The 26,703-nt window shown below is 39.2% G+C and overlaps 1 protein-coding gene across 1 annotated transcript in view; it reads left to right on the forward strand.

Annotated features, from left to right (window-relative positions):
* Positions 1 to 22,534: 22,534 nt before the first annotated feature.
* The window catches only part of LOC106851576 (sodium channel protein type 5 subunit alpha-like), a 33,718-nt gene continuing 29,549 nt past the window's right edge, over positions 22,535 to 26,703 (forward strand). Inside the window, exons 1-3 of the mRNA XM_088157117.1 lie at positions 22,535 to 22,789; positions 23,793 to 23,913; positions 25,868 to 25,976. Coding sequence (XP_088013243.1) covers positions 22,535 to 22,789; positions 23,793 to 23,913; positions 25,868 to 25,976 — 485 coding nt within the window. The remainder of the gene's footprint in view (positions 22,790 to 23,792; positions 23,914 to 25,867; positions 25,977 to 26,703) is intronic.

The following is a 26,703-nucleotide window of genomic DNA, read 5'->3' on the forward strand; positions in this document are numbered from 1 at the left end:
GGAACAGCCTCCCCAGGGAAATGGTGGAGTCCCTGTCTCTGGAAGTGTTCCAAAAATGAGTGGATGTGGCACTTGGTGCTGTGGTTTAGTGGGAGTGGAGATATTCAGTCAAAGGATGGACTTGATGATCTTGGGGGGTCTTTAACAACCTTAATGATTCTATGATTATTTTCAGAACCAGCTTCTGTTCATAATAAAAAGTTCTGCAGAGCTCTCGGGAGAACTCGGGGGTCAGCAGCCCTGTCAGTGGGATGCAGAGATGCCAGGTGGGTCTGTCTCCTGCCCAGCCTGGATTGTTTCATGCACAGTGATGCTGGTGAAACTATAAATTTTATTCAGTGTGAGCTGGAATGAGCTCTGGAATGAACCGACAGCTTTTGTTCAGCACTCAGGCTCCATTAGATGGCAGCATTTACTGTGGTTTAGGATGTGGCCAGTCTTCAGTTAAACAGGTGAAATTTGCACACTGCAGCATAGAAGTACTAAATTAATTCTAAATTGTTCAGAAGAAAAGTGTCACAAGTCTCTTTTTTCCTGTCCTGGGCTTTCAAGTTAGCCACAGGTCTCAGTAAGTGCTTGTTTGCTGACTGTTCTGGTGTCTGATAGATATCAATGGTTGTGAAAAAAAATAAAATTGTTCTCCTGTGCTTGGACTTTCCAAAGGGGTGGTTCAAGCATTTCTCTGTAGCACTGTAAAAGGAAGTGTTTCTCAGAGGAGAGCTAAGACTGCTTTGTACTTGCTTATTGGAAAAGAAGGAAATATTGGAAAAGCCATGTAAGAGAATTGTAAGCATTAATCACTCTGATCTTAGCAATTAAAAAATATTTGTTTGAATGCAACAGCAGGTTCTCTGTCCATACCTAGAAATACTTTGAAGATGAACATTTTATTTCCATTGGAGAGGTAGAAATTTTGGACAAAATCACACCTGGCATGAACACATGCTTAGTGATTTATGCCACCTCTGCAATGTTCAAAAACACCTGAATTCACCATGGGGCTAATTTAAAAGTCTGACTAATTCTTTAGTACTGCTTAAGCATTAAAATTGCCATAACAGGCTGTTGCAGGGTTGGAAGGAGAATGGTGATATCCAGCTGTTGCAGCTTCTTCCTGCTGGATTTGTCCAAAAGCCAGTTCAGCTCCTGAAGCAACTTAATTTTTTAGTAAGTCTGTAAATGGCGATGAGCCAAAGCAGTGAATAGGTGGGAGCTTTTTACAATTCTGTTAATCTGGAACTGTGAAATTCTTCAGGTACAACTGCCTGGATTTGTGTGAAATCCATGAGAAATTCAGGAATGCTTGGAACGCAGAGGAAAAATATTCCTTTTTGTTTGTGAAGTTTGATGCTTAAATCAGAGAACAGCAGAAATACAGGAATATTGGATCCCTCCAGGCAGGAAACAGTGAATGCAGAGCTCCCAGGGAATTTCTGAGGGTCAGCAGTAGAGTACAAACCAGCATTGCCTCCTTAGTAGTGGTGCACATCTCTGTTTTGCATTTCCATGTGTCACTGTTCCTGTGTAGAAATAGAAGGGAAATAAGAGTTTTTTCCTACTTTTGTGGTAGCACTGTATCCCTCAGAGCAGGCTCCCCAAAGGTTTTGTGAAAATTGTCCTTTTACTTTCTGGAGTTCCTCAGTTACTCCTCCCCTTGGAATGTTTGCACTGTCCACTGTTTCCTCAGGGCTCAAAAGAGACCCCATGTGTAAATAAGTTATTTGAAAATAAATAACCCCTAGTGGGAGGTTCCCTGCCCATGGCAGGGAGGTGGGAACTGGATGATCTTTAAACTCCCTTTCAACCCAAATTATTCTGTGATTCTATGAAAGGTACCAGAAAGAGAATCTCATCATTTCATCTTATCCCTGAACCCACCAGAGGTGCTTGACAAGTGTGTCATCTGCAATGTCACTGTCCAAAGACATCAGTGAGCTAAACATCCTCTCTCAAAATGAGAAATCCTTACAACTTAGGTGGTGCAGGAAGACATCCCAAATTATACTTTTATAATTCATGTTTAGGGTGAATATTCCCATAAGAAGAGAACACCAAACAACCTGAACAGCTTCAGGCAGAGGTCAGGGTTATGGTGAAAAGTGGTGGAGAAGAGATCTGTTGTGTTGGGACCAAGTAGAACAAATTATTCAATATTTATGGTAAAAGTTTCAAAGATACAGGAACTGTGTTTAAATAGCTGTGTTTCATCAGCTACAGCTGGCCAAAAGCAATCCTGAGAGCAGCCACATGCTTTTCAAACTTAAATATTATGGCTAAATAGACACTTGAATCTATAGCTGGGAGTCTATCTTTTTATTCTGTTTTGGACATGCACTTCTACTCTAGGGCAAAATTAACAAGAGATTTCTCACCTGTCCACCCCTGGAAACTAAATTATGAGTCCTCTATGACTTCTACAGCATCATGCCAGATTTCTTTCTGCAAGTTTCTTCAGTATCCTCATCCATTAAATATATTTGGATGAAGGTGCTGAACAATGTCAGAGCTGAATATGGTGCACAAGTTTTGACTCTTTACTCTGCCAGTTCCAGGGAAAATATGTGAAGGCATCAGCTCAGTAAGTGGTTTTATTGATCTTCAGAAACTTTTGAAAGAGCAATTGAGACATTTTGGCAACTCCTCAGGAAAATATAGCTGTTTGGGCAAATCCGTTGCTGTTATCTGCTTTGTGATTCCATGGAGTTAAAGGTAAGACAGGCCAAGCTGATTTTAATGATAGTCATTAACTTACTGCAAAGCTGTTCGAGTTCTGAGTAGACTGAGAGCAATTGAAGTTTCCTCTCTAGTTTCCAGGGAAGCTGGGTTTATGCAGGAGCATTCCAAGGTTAGACATTCATAGGTTAGATTTAGGACAACAGCCACCCTACCTCCCTGATCAAACATTGGGTAGAATTTGTCCTCAGGGAGAATTTAAAGTGGTCACCAGAAAAAGCAGCTCTTTTCTAAGTTTTCTTTTACATATTCATACCTTTCTTGAAATGAAGAGGATAGAACTGGAGGTAGTATTTTAGTAATGCAACCAGTGTCAGCAGTCTCTGCAGAATTTATGAGCAAAGATTTCATAGCCTTATTCCAATTATATATTCTTTGTGCTTGTGGCTGAAATAATAACACAGACATGATGGGCAAATAAAAAGCCATCCTTGTGTTTTTCATGCAGTATACTTTTTGCTGCTGCTACCAGTGAAGCCTGTAATTGCTGCAGTCAGAAATCTGTGTTTGCATGATGCATTCTCCAACATCTGTGCACAGAAATTCACCAAAATATTTCCAGCTGTTTCTTCCCCCCATGCCAACCTGAATAGAGTGTACAGAAAATTTCTCCCCCTTTCAATGAGATAATGGTAAGCTTCAATAAAACCAGCAGCATCAGGATTCCACCACAGCATCTTTAGAGAATGGCATTTCCTTCCTAAACATACATGGTGCCCATCACTCATTTATCAGGCTCTCTGACATCTCATTCAATAAAACACTTGTGCTTATGTCCATTATGTCCATTTCACTTATCTTCAGCTTCCTCCTATAAATTGTTTTGTCTGCCAGCTCTGTACAAGACAGATGATCCCACGGCTGCCAGAACATCAAATATGATGGGTAGTAGTTAATGTCCCTTACTTTCCTAAACGGAGGGGCTCACCCCTTAACAAACAGCCAATAATACAGACCCCAAAATAATCCAGGTAGGAAAGAGAGTAAAAAAATTGGGTAAAATCAGTGCAAGTTGCACTTTCTAATACACCTGGGAATCCACCAACAAGAGGGCAATAGAGCTCACACAGGTATTGTGATTGAAATCTTATGCTGTTGTATTTTTCTAAGTGTAACCTTATATTTGTATTGTGATTTTGTCATAAATGAGTGTTTTAGGTTGTGCAAAGGATCACTGGCAGAAGCAGGTTCAATATGAAAGTGAAAGCACGATGAAGTTCATTACCAAGGTTCACTCTACTACTTAATAGGTGGTTAAAGCACACAGAGAAAGAATCTAAAATCAATCAGCCTAAAACTAAAATCTACCTAAAATGACCTGTGTGGAGGCTGGGGATGGAAAAAGAGTAAGGCTGGGAAAGCATAAGGATTAAAAGGAATAAGGGAAATCCTCCCATGGAGTCACAAGGTTCACAGTGGATCATCCTGCCAAATTTAGCCCAGGACTTGACCAACAGTTTAGGCCTAAAGGTTTTAGCAATATTTGAATTTAGCAGGGTTTAATTGATAACCTAATTTAAACAATTTAACAGAAGATTCTATAGAATTTGCTCTAAGCCCAGCAGTAGCTTGCTCATAGGCCTACCCAGGACTCTGATGAATCCAAGAGAGCAGCATTCCTGCTACATTTGCTGTGTAAAATCCACACTCACACATATGAAATATAAATTTCATTCTTATGTACCTACAAGGCTACAAGCATTTGCTGAGTGCCAGACATGAAACACATTCAACAAAATTTTGTAGAGGCTGGTTTATTTCTCATATCTCGTCCATCCGGTTTTCATCATGTGATTTCTTGCAACACATAAAATATCAAGAAATTAAGGTTGCAAAGGGAAAAAAGATGAAAAAAGGTGAGAGGGAAAGGGAAAATTTCCACTTGAGTTCAGTGACGTGCTCAGGGCAGATGCCTTTGCACCTTGTCAGTGGATAAAATGCTGAGCCTTGAGCAGTGGCAGTGTCAGCCAGGTCCCACCATCAGCGTCGAGCAGTGATGCTCTGAGCACAGCAGCCTTGAGAGCTGCACAATTTCCCCACTCAGAGGCAGATTCTGCTCCCAGCCCTCTGTGACCAGGAGAGCCCCAAGGGTCTCACTTTGGGCAGCCTTGCAAGAAGTTTGCCTTTAATCATAATGATTTTCTGTCCTGGACAAAATTTTGGTTGGTAACTTTCTTTGAAAGTTCAATAGCAAGCATGGTGTTCTGCTTGGGCTGTTATCCAGGAAGATAAATAAGTTTTTTGTTGGTTAAAAAGCAGGAGCTCATTAGACAGCCTGAGTTCCTGGGACCCCGACAGTGCTCCTGATAAGCTCAGCCCAGGAGCTGCTCATCAAGGCTGATGCCTAACGAGCATTTCTGAGATCCCAGTGCAGCCTGAGGCAGTGGGAGGGGAGCAATCCTACCTCCACAGATTTCACCATATTATGTATCATTCAGCTGAATCAAAATCCCATGTAAAATCAAATATATTGAAATAAATAAATTTGACATTAAACATCTCATGCTCCGTGCTTGGAACAGCTGAAAGAATCTGCTTGGATTATTGGACTCTGAGAACCAGGCATGGCTGAACTTCTTTCTGAAATTATCCAGGGTCAAGAATACAAATGAGCAAACATTTGAAGAAAAGCTTTTCTATTTGTTAAAGATGGGGCAATGGTAAAAGCAAGAATTATTATTTTAGAACCTTTTTCCTCATCTCAATGCTTATAGAAACAGTGACAACAAATATCTTCGTTTAAGGTTTTAAATTTTGCATGTTTACCTATGTACACAGAAACAGGTATTTTAATTGCAGTGCAATTAAATTAACTCCATAATGTCTCATAGCAAGCCATGAATAATATATAAGGAGTAAATTGAAATCTGTCTCCATATTTCCACGTTTGGTGACGTGAATTAATGGATTTAAATGCCACACTCAGCTGTAGTAAAGGGAAAACAATGGGCTGGGTTGGCAGAGGCTTTCATTTCCAGGTGCCACCTCATTGCCTCACTCATCTCATGCCAGTGCTCAGTGCCCAGTGGGCCATTCCTCACTGGAAAATGCACATTTTCAAATTTGGCTTTATGGCCACTGCTTCCACAGTGCCCATCTCCCCTGGATGAAAGCAGAGGGTCACTGTAAATGGCTGAGCAGTAATGGGCATTTTCTCACAAAACACTTTCTGGTTTTCTGAAGGTGATTTAGTAAACCTGCTTCTCTGCATAACCAAATGTTATTCCCTCCTGCTTGCAAGGTTTTTCTCTAATTCCATCTCTCTGTGGTGTGGAAGAGCACAGAGGAATTTACTGGGTTTACAAGGCTGGTGGCCTTTTCCTGGTGCCAGTTCTGCTAAATTCAAAGTTGAATTTTCAAGTCCTTTATCCCTGTAGAGAGGAAAGACTTTGAGTAGCTTCAGACTCCGGGCAGAAATGTAAATCCCCAGGAAACTTATAAAGTCTGCACTTCCCAAACACTTAGGAATCACATGATTATATATCATGTACCCCATGTGCTTATACCCCAAAAAATGAATATAGAGAGTCCTAAAGTTCCTCAGTGCTGTAAGTGAAAGGTGGGACCATGCTTGCATGTTCCCATAAATCCCAGTAATTCTGAGATTTTTTGGACATAATCAAACACAGCTATAAAGACCATATCTTTAGCTTTAATTTTAAACCAAAGACTATTGATGGCCTCAACATCTCACAAATAAAAGTTTCTATGTACCAACAGTGTACCAACATAGCTGTAAAGATTCCTATGGACCCCCCTTTTTTTTAATAGTGTGTGTGTATGTATGTGAAAAACACCAGATTTTCAGATTTTGCTACCTTAAAAAATAAGCCCTGATGCACCAGCTCTGGTGTTGTGAACTGATGATTTTTTTGCAAAGGAAAAGATCCTTTATGTCAAAAGTCAACCTCCCACCCAGAGAAAAAGAAACTGAATCAAGTTTTAGCAGAACTGAGTAGGCTCAGTAACTGAGTGGGATGTTGTATGAAGCTTGTGAATAAATACAAGCATCCCTTTTCCTTTTCCCTTTCCTTTCCCTTTCCCTCTCACCTTTTTCCATCTTTTTTCCCTTTGCATCCTTAATTTCTTTATATTTTATGTGTTGCAAGAAATCACATGATGAAAACTAGATGGACAAGATATGAGAATTAAACCAACCTCTACAAATATTTTTTTGTGGAATGTGTTCCATGTCTGGCACCCAGCAAATTCTAGTATTCTTGTAAATATATAAGAATAAAAATGTTCACAACTTAAAAGTGTGCCCCTAAATACACAACCTTTGATTTACTTGGGAAGAAAACACCCAGTTTTGGCATTTATAGGTGTAAATAGGATTGTGTGTCCATAGTATGTTATACCAGGTATTGACAACAGGAGGCTTGAACTTTCTCTTCTGTAGGACAGTGAAGCTCACATCTTGCAAGAAATATTAGGATGACTTACACAGCTGAGACACTGATGTTATTTCAGATTATTACTTCCTCCTGCTTTTATATTATTTTGACACAAAAACACTTGTGGCAGGTGATTTGAACATTACACAATTTCATAGCAGGAGAAAATCCCTTTGACCTTCTGGCCATGTTTTCCTGTTGCCACAGATCCAAAGCTCCAGTTTTAGCTTGAAAAGGTGAGAGTGAGACGAGTAATGAAACAAATCCTAGACATTTTTTCCTATCCTGTTTGCTGAATTTGATAGACTTTTAAAGCCTGGCTTCTGAGAGGCAATTTCAGACACTTCTCTTAGCATCATCCAATTATGCATTGGCTGCAGCTCACTGCATCTATCAAAGTGTCACGGATGCTTTCATGTAGGCAATATATTGCTTTTTCAGACCCAAGAGAGGGGAAAAATCAGGCACCCCAGCATCTTCTCCTTAAGTAGGTGTTGAGCAAATTAGCCCCATTACAATCCAGCATGCATTAGTCCATTAAAAAGCTGGAGGAAGATTCCTTTGTGTAAATGACTGGATGGTTTCACTGTATATTTGTATTAGTCATTTCCTGCTGTTCTTTAAAGAAAGTTCTTGATCACTGATGTTTAAAAGGTCTAAATTTCCACATAAGCATAACTGGGGGAAAAAAAAAAAAGACAGGAAATATTCTCATATATTTTAAAAGGTAATTAATTATTTTTTAATATAATAAATTAAACTTTGTGGCTCAAAGGACACAACAGTTTGCAAATACCCAGAGAGTAATCATTTGATTAAGGTGGCTTCTTGTACACAAAACTTCTCTTCCTTTCCCAAGCCATTTATGCTGCTGTTCCCAGATTTAATGGTAGACAATGCACAGCAGGTATTTGGGCCCTCATTTAGAGGATTTACACATCCCACCTGGAATGAACATGCTGAATTCAAATCAGCAGGACTGGCTGGGGCTCTTCAGCTGTTTAGAGGCATTGGATTGGAAAGATTTGTGGCAATGAACTGATGCCTTGCCATGAATTTGGCCTCTTTTCACACTCCTGTTGCACAAGAAGGTGAAAGACTGACTGAAAATGTACAAAAATTGGAAAAAAACCATCTTTAATATATATATATGCTCACTTCTGTTGTACCACAGACTACAAGAGCCAGCAAGGTCACCATTGGGCAGGAAACCACAAAACCAGAGGTGGAGATGCTGAAAAAAATGACCTCACTGAAACATTCTTAGGTGCAGAATTATGATATCAAAATTACTAAGGAAAAAGTGAAAATTCCTGCAGAAAACTGTTGAAAAGAGCAGGCAGTGAGAAACTTTTGTGTTCCAGGAAAGAATAAAGGGTGTGGCTCCCAGTGCATCACCTGGCACACTGATCTGTTGGGGATTGTGCAGTTTAGATCTTCCTTTACAATTATTTTGTGTTGTATAAGAGGACCTCATTTTCTAGACAGTGCCTGACATTCTGGGGTTTTTTTCAGCTCTTCCTGTCTGATAAATAATACAATCTCTAAATAACCACACTCTGCCAAACAGATGCTTTAGTCAATCATCTTATTATGTATTAAATAGCTCATCCACTGTACTCTGTGTTTAGGTCCTTAAAATCTGCCTCTCCTGAAGGCTGTGGTTTGTTCTGAGCCATCTGAATCTTAATTCCAGGGCGTGGTGTCTTCAAGTACCTAAAGCTGCCTCTGGTTTCCCTCAGATAATTAAATTTTTGTGTTTTGCTTCTTTATAAAAATAAAGATATATTAGATTTTTTTTTACAAAAAGAAGGTTTTTCAACATATAAATATCCAATGTCTGTGAGAGTGAGGGAAATTTCTAGATACACTAATGCTCCCTGATTAAGCAGTATTAGGAATATTAATATTAAAACTTTATTTCCTTCACTACTCTAATTCTCTTAGTATTATTCTGATAGGCCACTGAGGAGAGAGAGAAGAGCAATCCATATTTTTCCATTTGACTAGGTGATAAGCAAATTTTCATGATGGAAATGTGCATTGGACCATTTAGCAAGCTGGAGATTACTGTATGTAACAATGATTTTAATACACACTTACAGAGAAAGCAATTTCCTGTTACTCTGTTATAACAATTATCCATTCAAAAGAGTCTGAATTTTACATCACCTTTTTTTTTTTAAATATAATTTCATTCTCTGATAAAACGAAATGAGATTCCTTTATTCTAGGTCTTTTATTTTGACAAAAATGCCAATTAGCTACTTTATACCATTTAAGACTTCACCATTATGTGGGTCAGAAAATGGCTTCAGCTGTTCTTTTAAAGTAAAGTAGCAATGTAATATATGATAAAAGCTATTCTAATCTCTGTGCAGTAAACAGCCTTCATAAATCACTTGAAGCTCTCTGCAGCATCATTCCCTCAGTTTCACACTGGGTGACAAATCCCACACATGTTAATACTCATCCCATAAACAGCAATTTATGAAGATTTCCCCTCTTGGCCAGGAGGTCTCAATTTCTCCCATGCTATGAAAAATCCCAAAACACTAAAAAGCTTCAACATGCACAGGTGAACATAATTCCTGAGCTGACAGGCAACATTTGGGAGGTGAGTTTTCATGCCATAATTTCATTAAACAAAATCAACAATACATCTCCAAAAAATGGGAAATTTATTATATAATATTGCATCCTAATGAAGGGGAAAAAAAGCCTAAGGTGAGCATAAGGTTCTTTATCTCATCTGTGTAAAACTGTGTCAGTTAAGCAATTCTAAATTGACCATAATTTTTATACTGAAATATTACTTGCACTGTAGTTGCAAAATAATTTGTCCCAGTCTGTGCTGGTTGGCATTAGAAATTATAATGCTTTCAGTTGAAAAGCCAGAATTTATTATTTTAGTTAGAAGGGTGCTGTTCAGAATGTGTAAGATTCCTTTTGATTAAGGGCTATATAATTTTGCATTGTATATCCCAAATAGTCAACAGTGAAGGAAAGACATCACAACACTGATATTTTTCGTTTTTCAGATGAAAAATTCAGATGTTTTTACAAACTGGACGTTAACACTTCCTAATTGGTTTTCACTCCTTTCTCCCACATCATGCAGTTGAAACGGTTCTGATTGATGAATCCTTATGCCATGAAATATAGGGATCAGTTACCAAACAAAACCCCACAGTGTATCCTTAAAGGAAGGGGATAGTGAAAAGCAAAAAGATTTAACAGCTGAGATTTCCCAATCATATCTAACTTCTCAGGAAAAGCCAGAAATTAATCTATACCAAATCTGGTGATGTTGTGAGAGTCCAGAAATGTATTAAAAAGGAATTGCACTCCTGAAACTCAACCTCTTCCTCCCAATTAAAGCTTCCAATGTATTCACCATTGTGTTTCTGTTACCATAGTGATGAAATCTATATAGAAAACTGGAGAGATGCTGATTGCTGCATATCATATATAATTTTTCACAATATACCTCCCATTCCTTACTTCCTAAATGGCCATTAAATAGCACCATTTATCATAACAGATGGGTGTGTAAACACATATGAATTACAGCATCGTCAGGAATCACACAGAAATAAGTTGTTAGTTATTTTTAAAGAATCAAGAAATTAAATTATTTTGTATTGGTTATAAGTAACCATTCCCTACCTCAAAGTTATTGCTAAGCTGTGGGTGGTAAAACTGAGGGCAATTTGACTCTCACTTAAAGCTTTATTTTAGATTAAACTGCTTAGTACTTAAAGAATATTCTTTTTTTTTTCTATTAGCAAACATACATCACATGAATGTTTCACTTGTCTTTAAGTATTAATTTTTCTTAAGTTCAAATATCCATTACTATCAAATATTTGCCTTCTTCCATTAAGCCTTTTTGGATCATTTGTAAATGCAGATATCTCTCAGTTCTTTAAATACCTCTCCACATTTTCCCTCTAAACACCTTAATTTTTTAATGGACAATTTCCATAGTTATTCTTTACAAATGGGGAATGCTTTTTGGTTTTCTTCTTAATCGTGATGGCAGCATTTGCAGTTCTACTTTTTAAAGTTTCTTAGCTTGAGGTTTATTTCCCTCCACCTGCTCTCTAGACTTGAATTTGCTGAGGGGGGAGATTCTTCATTTTTCCTATAGATGGGATAGAGGGTACTCAAACAGCTTTGCTCTGAGTCCAGTGGGAAAACAATAATTTAATTTTTGACAGGGAAGGAAAAGTCAATGCCAAAGGCTCCTCAGCCTTCCCCGCCCAGCAGGGATTGTCTATTTTCTCCCCACACATTTAAAAGGAGATGGGACACATCTAAACTGCAATTGCAATTTGTTCCCAAGGGAGATTTCATCAGCACGGCCAGGGGAGCCCAGAATGCTGCTTCTCTCACCTTCTACTGAATTTCTTTTCAGCTACTGCAATTCAACCATTCTGCATTTTTTCATGCATTTGCTGCCTTTTGCAGGGAGCTGTGACCCAAAGCCACTCTGCCTCCCAGAGAACACACAACATCTGCTTTTCCACTGGGACAAACCAGGCTGAGTGCCAGAAAGGATTCAGTGACCTCCTTACCAGGAGCAGTCAGGGGGCTTGGACAGCCCAGTGCACACCAGGATGTACTTGGAAAGGAACCTGGAAAGGAAAGTCCCCTTCTGAAACACCCTGGGGTGTTTTAAATTACTGAGAGCTGATCTCATCTCTGATTCAGTTTGGGCCAGCTCAAGGTGAGCACAGGGACCGGGGGGAGTCAGAGAAAATCATGAAATGCCTTCCTGCTTTCCTTATCCATGGGTGACAATAATTATTTCTTGCCTCTAGAAAGTGCAGGTTCTATTTCCCCCTTAAACACAGGAGAATAACTCATAGAGAGGAGGCCAAGACCAGCTGCTCCTTCAAGTCTTCTTTTCATCTCTAACTTTGAATGAAATGTAAGGAACTTTGGGTGAAATCTCTAAATTTAGGTTAAATGTAATTTGAAATTAGCACTGGAGATGGATAGGAAAGCTGTCTATGTAACTGGTGCTAGAGACCCTTTATAGGGTCATTCTTAAGAGTGTTTAGGAGCTGAAATCACATTAATTGCAATGCCATTCTCACTAAAAATCCTACTTGGCATCTATATATTTCTTTAGGGGGAATAAATATAATTTAAAATCTAACCTTATTACTTGCCTGTTCTTTTCCTATGAATGAAAAGTGCAGATATTTGTACAAAGGAGGTGAACTTTACCCACCTTCATTGATACCTAAGCTTCAAACAGCTCACACTTCATAAAATTAATATCAGATGGTTTAAAAGCTATATTGGACCTATGACAGATAGCTTGGGGGGAACAAGAGATGATATGAACTGAATTTATTCTGTACCTGATATTACTTTGAAGTGGGATAGTAGTGACAATTCTGAAGTCAGAAGGATTAATGAATCTTTTATCTCTTTAACCTGCCATGAAATTTCCTAATTTCATTTTTGGATAGTCTTCCTCACCATCACACACATACATCATTCAATTAAATCAAACTTTCTGTGCAGTGCCCTGTCCAAAGCCTGCAAGACAGAGTTTAACTTTCTACAGAAAAACTAATTTAATTTAGAGCCAAATGAAGCAAAGCTCTGGATAAAAGACAGCCATTTTCCACCGACACATCACAGGTAGAGATCTGGTGTTCCACCATGAGTTCTTTCCCCCATTTCTCACAGCCCTACATGTTTTGAAAGAAGGAAACTTCAATGATAGGAAGAGATTGACAACAATCTGAAATTCAACAGAAAATAAAATAGAATTTTTCTCAGTATATAGCAGGACTACTTCCCTTGAAAGTTTCTCTTGTACCTCAACCTCTATTTCAAAGCTGCCAAGGATTAAATAAGAGAGGATTAACAAGTTATTTTATTGATCCTGAGAGTATTTGCTATAGGGAAGGATCCAGCACTATGATCTTCTTTGTCAAAAGTGTGCTCACATTTTTAATGAATTCTCTTGCTAGAGAGGCACCATCTCAAATTCCACCCAGAGGTCAGTTGGCTTTCCTTGGGTTCATCTCATTTTAACTAGTGCTGACATCCTGAAAGTGAACCATTATCTGTAATGATTGTATCATTCCTAGCTTCTCTCTTTAGTGTCTGACAATTAATCCTTTTCTTTTGCAGCCAATGCTTAATTCAGTGGTGACATCTTCTTTCTGTCTTAAAAGTTCATCAGCCAGGGTAATTCAGAAATACTGATGCTTTGGACCAGAATAATCATAAGATCACACTGTCCCTAAGCAAACCATATGGAGAAACAAGAAGAGAAACCCTGGTTCCCTGCAGGAGAGGAAGGATCCTCTAAAATTGCAGGAGCTCCTCTTTAGAGAGGTGGGCTCTTGCTTTCCCTGCCTGTCGTTGAAGGTTAAGAAAATTTAGATTTATGGGCAGAATTTTACTATGCTATTTATCTTCAGGGCCAGGGAATGAGCCCCATCCCATTTCTCCAGGAGTGTAGACACAGCTGTAAAGACAAAGATCTCTCCCATCCTACCCAACAGTGGCTTCAGCCAGAGAGGAGTTGCAGGTCTCAGGAGTGAGTGAATTCTCCCAGGCTCCTGACCTACTTCTTGTTTATATCATCATCTGTGTAAATTTGATATGAATCTCAGAATCATAGAATGTTTGTGTTGGAAGGGACCTTAGAGATCACTCAATTCCAAGTCCCAGCCATGGGCAGGGACACCTTCCACTAGACCAGGTTGCTCAGAGCCCCATCCAGCTGGCCTTGAACACTTCCAGGGAGGGGGCAGCCACAGCTTCTTTGGATAATCTGTTCCATTCCTTATCACCCTCACAGTAAGGAATTTCATCCTAATACCTCACTAAACCTACCCCTTCTCAGTGTGAAGCCATTTCCCCTTGTCCCATCTCTCCATGCCCTTGTCCCAAATCCCTCTCCAGCTCTCTTTAGGTACTGGGAGAGCCTCTAGATGTCCCTGGAGTCTTCTCCAGGCTGAGCAACCCCAGAACAACCATATATACCCTGAACAACCCATATAGATGAGTCTTACATATACACTGATATTTTATTTATGTACATGTGCATGTTCATGCACACACACATAAATTTACACACACACAGAGACAAGAGAGGTAACAGCCACCTATTTTCCAGCCTTCCACTCAGCTTCAGTCACAGTTTTTTAGTTCATTTTGTAGATCCCCTCTTATTTTTTTTTTGGACTGTACTAATGCAGAGAATTGAAACTGAGATAATCAAAGAAAATATGAAGGCCAACCCATTTTATAGACAATCTGTGAGAGTGCAGACATCTCCCACTGTGGGGTTGACAAACACATTTTCCTCTGTGTTTCCCATCCACTTTGCTCAGCCTCGCTCCTGACTTTCTGCGAAAGACTCTCAGAAATCCAGGGATGAAACAAGATCCTGGAGAAATGCTCAGCTTGGAGCCTCCCCAGCTGAGGTCTCTGCCTTTCCCAGGAGAGCCCGTGTAATCACTTCAGCTCCTTCCATGGCTCTCACTGACACCTCCCTCAACACCCCCATGCACAAATAGCACAGTTCCTGGAGGAACAGCATCTCCAGAGTGGGCAGGGATCGCGGCAAGGGGACACAGACATGATAAAAGCAGTGAGGAGGCTTTTCCAACTATTTCTTGGGAGACAACTGGGCTGAGATAATGCTTCTCTTGCACTGAAAGAAGTGACTCCTTGAACCTTCACTTAGAGGGATGGAAAATAATGTAAGTCCTGTGGTTTATTGCACTTTCTCTACTTAGGAAAAAAAAAAAAAAAAGGTGGTTTGTGGTAGGCTCTTCTATAGGATTCAGTGACCTCTTATTTGCCTAAAAATCATTAAAAAACCTGAGCAGCAAATTTTTCTTCCTGAGTGGCATGAACAACAGTGGAAGTGGGGAGGAGTGAGTATTTATTTATTCCTTTGCACAGGAGCTTCCCCAGTGTTTTTGAGTTGTAAAATTGTTGAAATAAGTTAACTAGGGTCAAAAGAGAATCCTAGAGAAATGAATAAGCATGTGAGGAAGTTCTTTTTCTGAGCATGAAAATTACAGATATATGTTATATACAAACTTCAGGTTTTTTAGTTTTAATATTTATTTCAAAGCAAAGACAAAAATCTCAATAACCTTATGTTTTATAACATTATTCTCTCTTACATAGGTTTATGCTTAGTAATATTGTTCTGATACGTACTAACATTTGGGTTTTGAGACTTAAGAATGGATCTTATTTTAAATAGACTTTGTGTGTGTGTGAATAAGGCAGAATTACATCTGTTTTATTTGTATAATATGCTGTACTGTGCCTGGTGAATGCTTTTATCATGACAAACTTTGGGGACAAAATAAACTAATGAGTGAGACCTGGGAAAAACTAGATGCTCTGGAGATTCCTCCTGTGGTACAGGTGCTGCTCCTTTTCCATGTCTCAAAGGTTTTAATTTTTTTGTTGTACTCCATTTTGGGTTTCTTTTGTAATTATTTTACTTGATCTGAGAATATTTTCTATATACACAGAAGAAAGTTTTTTGAAATTTGAATTTTCGAAATTTGAAAAGGGCAAATAGTGAATTTAATAAAGAGAAGTGAGGAACCTGATGACATTATGTATGTTCTTATTGAGTGACACTATTAAATGATACACCTAATGCAAATGGTTGGTTCAGAACTAGTTTCTGATTAGATTTCAATATATTTCGAAAACTGTCAGACAAAAGACCGTGTAATTTGAAAATTTCATTAAATTATGGAACTGCTAAACCTTTGGTAACCCAAGTTAAAATTGAGATTGTGCATTCAAGTTAATTTTTTTTTTTTCAAAACTTATAGTTGAAAGTTTTTTTTCATTGTGTTTTAGTGACAGATGAGGGGTTTTCTTTCAGGTTTTCTTTCAAAGACCAGCTGAATTTTGTTATGGTCTTGGGAGAAATATTTCTCTTGCATTTTGTCCTGTTTTTTCCTCCATATATTTAGCTGCTGAGAGACCTTTCTGTATCAAAATGTACACAACGGAATGTGTACAAAATGGCAAGTCTGTGATTCTTTTGGTGCATTTAGTAGTTTCTGTTAATGGTAACAGTCCAAAATCCAAACCATAACTTTCTACAGCTTTTGTTTGTTGTAATCAAGTCATGTTAATATAAATTTATAGAACCATTGATCATATTAACCATTTTTTAAACACTGCTGGAAAGACAAAAAATCTGACATATTGTCAGATATGACCTTTAAAACCCTAAATCTCAAATGCAAAAAAACCCCAAGTTAACCACTGCAGCAATTCTTACATGGATGTCCTTGAGCTCTTGGATGTTAGAGGCAGTGAGAGCAAGGCTCTCATTCCTTAGTGGTGAAGACAACTCAGATTCCCCTTGTTTGCTTCAAAGTTTGAGTATCCATAAAGTCTGCAGAGGGTTCAGTACAGCACTGTAGAAAATACACAGTTAAAAGTCACAGCTTGTCCCTCTTCCTGGCAGCCCAGTGTAACCTGCAGCATGTTCTCCTTCCTTCCAATGTCGTCCTTGGGCAGGACCCTGCCTGCCAAGCTTGGTGAAATTAATGAATTTCCCTTTCTCCTTCTCCTCTTCCTACCCCTCTTCCCCACTTCAGAGTGATGAAAATGAGCAATTCACACTGTCTGGCCACACTTCTTAAATCTGTCCCCAGACCTGCTGATATTTCTGGTTATGGCACTTCTAAATCAAGATATATTCCATTTCTTATTCAAGTTAGAAGAGGGCCGAGTCCTGACCTGTTTCTTCTCTCTGTTTTGTAAAATCTCACACCTGAGGTTTATTTCCCTGTCATCTGACCAGCATCTGACAAATTTCCTTGATAACAGCAGAGGAAAGAGACTATTATGTCAATTCTTTGTGCATTTGCCACCATAAAAAGCCACAGTGTGGAAGATCAGTGGATTCAGATACTATCACACTTTAACCACAAATTATGCAATTTTATAAGTTAACTCTTCTGTAAGGCAGCTCCAACCATAGCCCTGAGCCTTTGGGGTTCTTTAGGGTTTTCTCCACTCGCTGGGCTCCTCAGAGGTTGGAGAGATAATTCCAGATCCTGTTGTTGGCTCATGGACTTTCCAAACAATCTTTCCTTGTCTTCTGGTTACACCCATTATCCCTAGGGACAGGGATGGGCAGGGAATGCCTGGATGATGATGACTCAGTTCAAACCACATTGTCACATTTGCTGTTGGCTTTTACAATCTTGTTCTGGCCAATTTTGGAGGATTTTGTGCTTCTTGATGACCAAGGGGTTGTTCCCATGCTTTGGCTAATTTCCTTGGGGACACCAAAGCTGCCAGTTGAAGTTCATGGGCTGATATTAATAACCAGGTGATTACACCTAACTCATCCTAACTCCTGCAGCAATGGACTCATCCATGGTCATTAAGAGCTTTTCAGCTCTTTTCTCTCAGGCTCACTCCTGTGCTGCCACAGAGTTTCTGTGCCTCCTCACACAACTGGCCATTTGACAACTTGTCAATTGACTGCTCAAGCACTTACAGAAAGTGATCTCTGCACAGATTTAAATTATTTATGATGGCAAAGTAGCTGAAAATTAGTGCCCCCTTACCAGGCAAAAGAAAATGTGACTTAACGCTTCACTAATTGCTAAGAAGGCTTGTGCTGGAAGTAGTCATTAACAAGACAATTCAATATCAGGCAATCATAGAATTTTTATGTGTTCACAGTCTGCTGGTGACTAATGATGTTTGCCCAGTCCCACCACTGACTGTAGAATCACCAGTCTTTGGAAGTTTAGCAGTTGTCCATTAGTAGGGGCAGTGAGAAGAGCAGGTGTAATGTATGCAAGGAGTTGAATTTATCTCGTCTCACTTGAGATATCTCAGGCCATCAATTGTAGTCAACTGGCATTTCTTTGCTGAAATAAATGTCAAAAGGGGTCTCAGCAGGCAGCATGGGAGCTCGTGGAGGTGTAGCTGTGTAACTCCAAGATGTCTGCACTGAGGTGAAATGAATCCCACCCAGAGGGGCTTTCTGGGTGAATGCTAACTGGTTTTATCAGGTGAATTATTTTGTGAATCTCCACACTGTTGCCTTCATTCTCCAGCACTGAGAACAGTTAACTGTAAATCCCACTTTGAAAAGTGGGGATTTGTCTCATACTAGTGAGAAAAATCTGTTGCTTTTCTTTTTTTTGGTACTCTTCATGTGTCTATGTTAATCTCTGTGTTCAGTCATCATTAGCTGCTCTGAATTCACGGTTTTGTTGATTGCAAGGAGGGTGTGGAGTCTTCCTCCCTTGTCAGTGTCAGTGGTGCTGCACAGGGTGGTGTGATCAGAGCCGGGAGGAATTCCTTGTAGGATGCAATAGAGGAGTAACTAAACGGGCTGAAGAGGGGGTAATGTCTGCTCTCCTTATACAGGGGCACTTTGGGGTTGCCTTTTACCTTTCAAATAAAAGACTGGGAGAGCTGGGGTTGTTCAGCCTGGAAAAGTAAAGGCTCCAGGGAGAGCTCAGAGCCCCTTCCAGTGCCCAAAGGGGCTTCAGGAAAGCTGGAGAGGGACTGGGGACAAGAGATGGAGGGACAATGGATTTAAACTGACAGAGGGGAGATTTAAACTGGATATCAGGGAGAAATTCTTTCCTATGAGGGTGGTGAGACCCTGGCACAGGGTGCCCAGAGAAGCTGTGGCTGCCCCTGGATCCCTGGAAGTGTCCAAGGCCAGGTTGGACAGGGCTTGGAGCAGCCTGGGATAGTGGAAGGTGTCCCTGCCACGGCAGGGGTGGCACTGGATGGGCTTTAGGATGCCTTCTAATCCAAACCATTCAATTATTCTATGAATACAATAATCTCTTTTATTGTGACAGTTTCGTATAGTGGGAAAACAAGAGGCAGGAAACATAAATTAAAGCAAGGGGGATCCAAATGGGCTGAGACAGTCAAGTCTTGGAACAAGGTACTCTAAGAGGTTGTGCTGGCTATTCTTGGAGATTTGTCTGGGTAAAGCCCTGACCTCATGACTTACCCACTTTGAGGAGCCTCCTAATCTCCCTTTCAACCCAAATTATTCTCTGATTAAAAATTTGTACGTGTTAATATACAAGTGTTGCTTTAATATGTATCTTAAGAGCCATTAAGAAAATGTCAGCTTGGTTTGATTAAATCATCTGCCTCAAAACACAGAAATGTCTTTGGGGAAAGAGGAGAACAGTTCTGAAGAAACTTTGACCTTCTACTACTTACATCTTTTTTTTATTTAGTTCTGGAAAAGTTTGAGTTCCCCTCTGGAAATTCAGCTGTAGAAAGATGCAATACAGTCCAAGTGAAACATAGTAACAATTTTCCAAACTAAAGAAACAAACTAACAAAAAGAAATAGGGTAATCTTGGCCACTCTGATAATACTTATTACTTTGGTCATGCTGAACACAGGAATAGTCATCATTTTTCACCTCTTTTTATAACAGATGGCAAAGCCATAAAAGCAAATAATTGAGAACAATTTTATTCATTAACAGGGATTGAATTGGGGTGATTCTTATAGCAATAAAAGGAGCGAAAATATCTTTGACAATAACCTTGTTTCCTGATCTATTCACAATGAATATTCCTAAAGAGGAAAAGACATTGAGAAGACAGCCTTACTTTGGGAATATATCTTACATGCTATGGTATTTGAGAAATAATCCATAGAAAGTAAGTTTGCCAGCTGATAGAAAAAATTATAAATGCTTTGTTGTTTGTTTCTTTTTTTATTATTTTTTTTTAATTTAAATAATTATTCTTTGATCATGGTGATTTCATTATTAGTGTCTGGTCTTTAGGAATTCCAAGGATCATTTTCATTTTCAAGAAATATTAAATATCATACTGCTTTGTAGGTATTTCAAGTCTTGAGAAAAGACCAAAATGCTACTTTGTTTCTTCTGTGACATAAAGGGGAAAAATGGTTTTGCATTAACATTTTTTTCTTCTTTAGGTCAAATTGCCCCACTGGTACCTGGTCACATAAAAACTAGATACATCTCAGCTGTCTTTTGTGTGCTACTCTCCCTGAGACTATGAGTAACAGAAATTATTTTGGGGATGTTTTTAAAGATGCTGGAATGAATCAGAGACATTTTTTCCCCAATTACTCAATTTCTAATAATTGTTAGATTTGATTCAGCATTAGGCTGATTAGCTCGGAATTGCCCATGGATAAAAAGTGTAGTTTTAGCTTTTTGCTCTGTGGCTTGCAGCTGTTCTCATGGAAATTTTGCTGCTGACTTGTGAGACAACAAGCTCAAGGCTTGTTTTCCTTCCTTTATGTTTGAAAAATTAATTTTTCCATTATTTTTTAAAGCAATACATAAAACCACCAGGAAAGATATCCAGGCTCTGTGTGCCCTTGTGCTTCCTTCTAATTCCCCATCCTTGGCTTTAGCCAGCAACCTCTTGTTTTCCTAGAATCTCCTGTGCCCTGGAGTAGTCTTGAGGGAAAATGGTGTGAGTATCAAAGTTTCTTTTCTGGAAGGTTACAAGATGGTTTCTTGGAAGGGAAGACATAAAACCACAATGAAATCTGCAACAAACACAGAATTTTAATGGTGAACTTTTGAGATCAGGTAAACTTTTATGAAAGTGGAGGGATGGGTATGTTCAGAAAATTTGGCACAAAGCCTAATAAAGTAATTATTGTATTCCCTCTGTGCATTGCACAGAAATTGCATCTTTTCATACATCATTCACAGCTCCCATTACTGATACCACAACATCTAAATTACCCTGAACATCAACAGAACAAACACCACTTTGTCCAGATGAAGACTTGAGATATTGTGAGTGGATGTTGTAGTTTTTGTTCTTGCTGTAATATTACACACAGCTTCCAGACTGTTAACCTGATATTGAAAACTAGAGAATAAAGAGTATCCTTGCCTGACTGTCCTACTTCTCTTCCAGAAATGATGCTAATTTGTGCTGGGAGCAAGGGTTACTTCTCATATTCATAATTTAGTGAGCTGCTTTAATGGGAGAGGCAGGCAGACTGCAAAAATGGAGCAATTTCACTGCAGTTAGTTTGTCACTGGCCTCCAGCTGTTCTCACAGCAATGGTTTCCTACAGCTCAGCAATGTGAGGTCAGCTGAAATCATGTTGTATCTGGGGAAAAATCAAAAGGCAGGGGAAGATACAGGCAGTCAGCACACACAAAAAATTATTTACAAAGTAAAACAAAGCCTCTTGGTTCAGGCTATGTTTTCCTGGGGGTCTTCCATGCAGTGTCTGGAAAGGAAAGGTAGAAGAAGAGAAGGACTTGTTGTCAGGCAGGAGGACTTAAATCTCAAGTTAAGCTCTCACTGCTGTTATGGAGTCAAATTTGAAGCACACTTGAAGGGGTGGTGGCAGCTTCTGAATGAAAAATCCTGACTGTGTGCCTGCGAGGTGATCTTCTGTGCCTGCTCAGCACTGATCCACCCCAGGGAGAGCCCCCAACCAGGTGGGATCATTGCACGCTCTGCAGGTGGGGCTGCACTGGCTCGGGAGTTCCCTGACCCTTTACTGAATTAACAATCTCTTCCCAGAGGTCATAATCAAGGAAAATATTTTAGGGAAATCCTCTTGCAGAGCATGCACTCAGGTTGTGTTCAGTGGATGGATTCCATCCAAAACCTGGCCAGATTTCTTAATCAAAAGTGAAAAGTGTTTTTCTAGTCTATTGTCACTTTTTTTTTTTTTTTTTTTTAATCTGAGTGGAACGTATAAAATATAAACTTTCTCAGATCAAGCATTTCTGTGCTCCATGTCAGTCAGTATTCACATCAATGACTCCTTGAGTCACCTTCATGTCATGATCCTGTGGGTCACAAATTAAATCCTCTTGGATGCTGCTCATTCCTGTGCTGGTTCCACCAGGATGGACTTTCCAATTGAGTATTCCTAACTGCATTATTTAATTCAGGACTTGATCCTCCTGCTGCTGACAGCTTCCACATGTTTGATGCTGCATTTTGATGGATTTTACTGTCCCATTTCCAAATATTGGGCTGAACCAGAAGAGTAGGTTGTTGGTTTTTTTTTTTTTTTCTGAGCATCTTAGGGGCATTTAGGATAATGTGTATCTTAAATAAGGTGCTCCAAATACACTCTTAAGTTTATAGAGCTTTGCTCACATCCTATCTGTGCATATAACTAGAAAAATTACTGAACAGACATCTCACTGAAAAAGGTATTGATCATAAATTTTCTTGGTTTCTTTTTCTTCTTTGTAGAAGCTGATGGCTTAGAAAGTTGTTGTTCTTAGCCATGCAAGGGAAAACTGTTTTTTCATTTCCATAACTTACCCGTTTTGGAGTTACTTAACTTCCTTTTTACTTGTTTCTGTTGTTTGGACAGAATTAGTGAGAGGAAGAAAAGCATGAAAAATGGCTGAATTCTTGCTACCTGGTACCAACAACTTCCGTAGGTTCACTCAGGAATCCTTGGCAGCAATCAAAAAGAGAATTGCTGCCAAAAAGAATTGTCGAAGAAATACCATAGAGCAGAAACCTAAGGAGAAACCACGTCCTCAGCTTGACCTGAAAGCTTTCCAGAAGTTGCCAGCTCTCTATGGAAATCCTCCTCCAGAGCTCATTGGGGAACCACTGGAGGATCTCGACCCATACTACAAAGATCACAAGGTTAGAGCCGACCAAGATACTTGGCTTTGATTTTTAATCAATTTAATTTAATTTATTGTATTGCCAAAAGTTTCTGTAGGCAATCTATCAAAGAGTTTTGCTTACATCCCTTTATACAAGCTCTCATCCCTTTCTAGGTTAAACAGTGCATGGAGTCAGCACAGCTGAGTGATGTGCTGTAATATATTTTTTTTTAAGTTTAACCTTTAATTTTAAGAATGAAATAATATGAAATTGATTAACATTTAAATCAGAATAGAAGCAAAAAAAAATTGGATAAAGAAAGAAAAGGGGGCTTTGAGAAAGAAATTATAATAATTAGAAGTTATAGTAATTTTGTACATTTTGTATATAATTTTCATAAATTCTATCGTTTTGAACAATGTGCTTCACTCCATCTCAATGCTTTTGTTCCACTTACACATACAACATATGATACTTAACCATAAAAAATTATTTTTAAACAATTGCTGATGAATCCTTACAACCTCCTGACTCAAGTTCCATAATCCAGTTGTGACATATTGGAGAATATGATTTTCAATAACAAAGAGAGAAATGGAAATTAATCCATTGGGAACTGTGCTTTTTGCTTGAGAGGAGGTTAAACATTGAACTAATTTCTGCAGTCTAAGAGCTAGAGGATCATTGTCAAAAATAACAAATAATGAAAAAGGCTGCAGTTCTTCCTTGCACTTCTTGTGTATCTTGACTCAGTGAGGGGTTCATTCTATTTTCACAGAATAATCATAAGCAAGATTAGTTCTGTGCACAGCTCTTTGCAAATCACAAAGTTGAGAAAAGAAGTTTGTGCTAAGGAATATTTTGCAGCCTGAGGGTCAAAATTTCTGATGAAAGAATAGCAAATTTATACAGCCTTTCCAGTTAATCAGGCTAAAGTGAAATTCAAAGTCTGGCTCATGACTGACACAACAGGGTATAGCACAAAAATATGTTCTGTGTTCCACTTCCTGACAAATTCTTGTTTGTTTATTTTAAAAAGATTTTCATAGTGCTAAACAAGCAGAAAACAATCTACAGATTTACTGCTACACGTGCCCTGTGGATCTTCAGTCCCTTCCATCCAATACGAAGAAGAGCAATTAAAATTTTAGTACATTCATATCCTTTTATCTGCTTTACTCACTCTTTTGGATTATAAAATCTTACATAATCCTGTGCTTTTGTATTTTACAGCATTGAGTTAGTCTGGTCTTTTTCTCACTACAGGCAGATTCTAATTATGAATCACCTTAGATATTATTAGTGTTTTAATACTCTTATGATATTTAGAACTAAATGTTGAGTATTTGGCTTATTAAGCCTGATTTTCTACAGATTTGTGTTTTGAGCTCTGACATTGATTTCCTGATGTGTCATAAACAAGTATCTCATTCTGAAGCATTTTCCAGTGAGAAGATTGATAAGATCTCTATCCTCTTTTTCATCTTCTGCTTACCCATATGTGGAAATTAAATTCAACTCATATTCCAAAGCTGATAAACCAGTTTTGAGAGAAAAGGTTGAGATGGGCAAGCACACGCAGGAAAACACAGAAAAAAACCATGTAAACTTAGTTTCTTTGGGAAATAAGATTCAAAAAGTGTATGTGTGGTATATGAAAGTAAATCTTTCCAGGAATGCTGTTGCAGGGAATGCCTTGGGAATATAAAGGTAATACAGATCCCACCTCATATATTAAATTTGGAGGGTGGGAATCACAAGTTTGGCACTGGGGAAGGACACCTGAGCTGTTGCTGGGGGCTGAATCAGACCCAGAGTGGAGTCTGTGAGTGCCTGTGTGGATTTCAGATTTCCAGCCACCTCACTTCAATGACTCGAGGTTGTCATGGTAGCAGTGTGCACACATCCCTGGCTGTGATGCCTCTCATCTGGGGCTTTCTCTGGGCAGAAGTTGTCTGGCATTGGCTTTTCCATGAGTGGCCCAGCTCCTTCTGGCAGCTGGACCCTGCCTAGAGCTAAAGCCAGGAATTTCTTTTTTTGTGGGGATGGAGAAGATGGATAATGGCAAAGATGGGTGGCTTTCCCATACTCTTCTGCCCTGTGGATTGCCCACAGGTGTGGTACAACAAGATCCAGCTCCAGAATCATGGGCTTGAGCTTAGGTGTCAATATATGAGCTCCTGTTCTGTGGGCCAGCAGGTCCCAGACAGCACCTGGGAGCCCCTAGAATTGGCTAAGATGGGATTCACAATACAAAAACCCCATTAATCCATTAGAGAGCATCCAAAGGAGGACTTTGAAGATGGTGAATGGTCTGGAGGGGAAGCCACATGAGGAGTGCCAGAGGGAAATCAGTCTGCTCAGCCTGGAGGAGGCTGAGGGGAGACTCATTGTGGTCTTCAACTTCCTTGTGAGGGGCAGACCCTGAGCTCTTTGCTCTGGTGACAAGTGACAGCACTTGAGGAAACAGCTGGAGCCAAGCCAGGGGAGGTTTAGGTTCGATATCAAGAAAAAGTTCTTCCCCCAGAGGGTGGCTGGGCACTGAACAGGCTCCCCAGGGCAGTGGACACAGCACCAAACATGACAGAGCTCAAGAAGCAGTGAAATAATGCTCTCAGGCAGATGATGTGACTCTTGGGCTGTCCTGAAAAGGGCCAGGAGTTGCCCTGATGACCCTGGTAGGTCCCTTCAAACTCAGCATATCCTATGATTCTGTGATCTAGAGTTGTTTGAGACTCCTGCAATCACCCTGTCAAGATTTTGTGCTGTCCTTTGGAAGAGAAAAGTTTTGCCAGGTCAGAGGCAGGTTTGGGCTCACCTGTGTGATTTGGGCAAGTGTTTAACTTGTATGCTGTAAAATGAAACTAAAATTGTATCCTTCCACCCAATCCTGGAGTGGTTGAGGGTCCTTTTTCCAGGCTGTAATCAATAGACAATTCCATGAATAACAGCAGTAGTGTGTTGTCATCTAACATGGCTCAAAATCAGTGAATACTGTGCATGCTGTACTTACATGTGCTTTAAATAAAAAGCCAGATATTAAGCCAGTGTCTAATGCAATATTTAGTTTCATTTCTGAATCCATGTTGTATTCTTTGCCTTCACTCCCATGACTTACACTGTTCACCTGGTTTATCATGTGCACCATTGTAACTAATTGTGTATTCATGGCTCTGACAGAGTCATCCAAGTCTTCGTCGTCTTCATGGAACACATATGTTGAGTAAGTATCTATGGGTATGTAGATTTTTAATTTATGCAGTTGTACTGAGTTATTGAGACTTGACACTTTCACTCGAGATGGTTTGTGGGAGATTTAAAAGGAAAGTTGCTTGTCTTAAGAGTGTTTTTAAATTTAGATTTTATTTGAGGAAGTAGTTTTGTCTTTAAACCAAATATATAGAACAATTTTGGTGTTACAGGAGAGAGTAAGTAGATTAAGTTCCACTGTTGAACTGGCTTCAAGACTGTTCTGATGCTCCAGTTTTCCCACTTTCTGAAGTTACTCAGTAATCATTTGCTCTCTATCAAGATGTATTTCCTGTTGTTACTCATGCTGATTGAGCACATGGGAGTTGCTGTCTTTCAGAATTCTGGCTAATTATATTGAAAAGCTGAGTTTTGCTCTAATAAAATGTTCTGTCAGAAGCACTTGGCTGCAGAGTGCTGTTAGAATGTAAAGCTTTTATCTTCAGTGCTGCCAACACCTGCAATGTTAAATCACAATAAGTCCATGCTTTGTAGTCAGTCTTGAAATGTATAATGCTGTAGGGTTTTTGGTTTTGTTTTCTTTTTCAGACACTATATCAGCTGTCACTTCTTCACTTTGGCAAAAATGCTAGAATATGAATACTGATAATTCCAACACCTAACACAAAGGAGAAGATTCCCCAATACTTAGTATTAAAAACAGATTTAAAATTATTTTTTACTGTATCATGTAAAATGAC

Source organism: Sturnus vulgaris, chromosome 1 (assembly GCF_052056855.1).
Source record: "Sturnus vulgaris isolate bStuVul1 chromosome 1, bStuVul1.hap1, whole genome shotgun sequence".
Lineage (NCBI taxonomy): Eukaryota > Metazoa > Chordata > Aves > Passeriformes > Sturnidae > Sturnus > Sturnus vulgaris.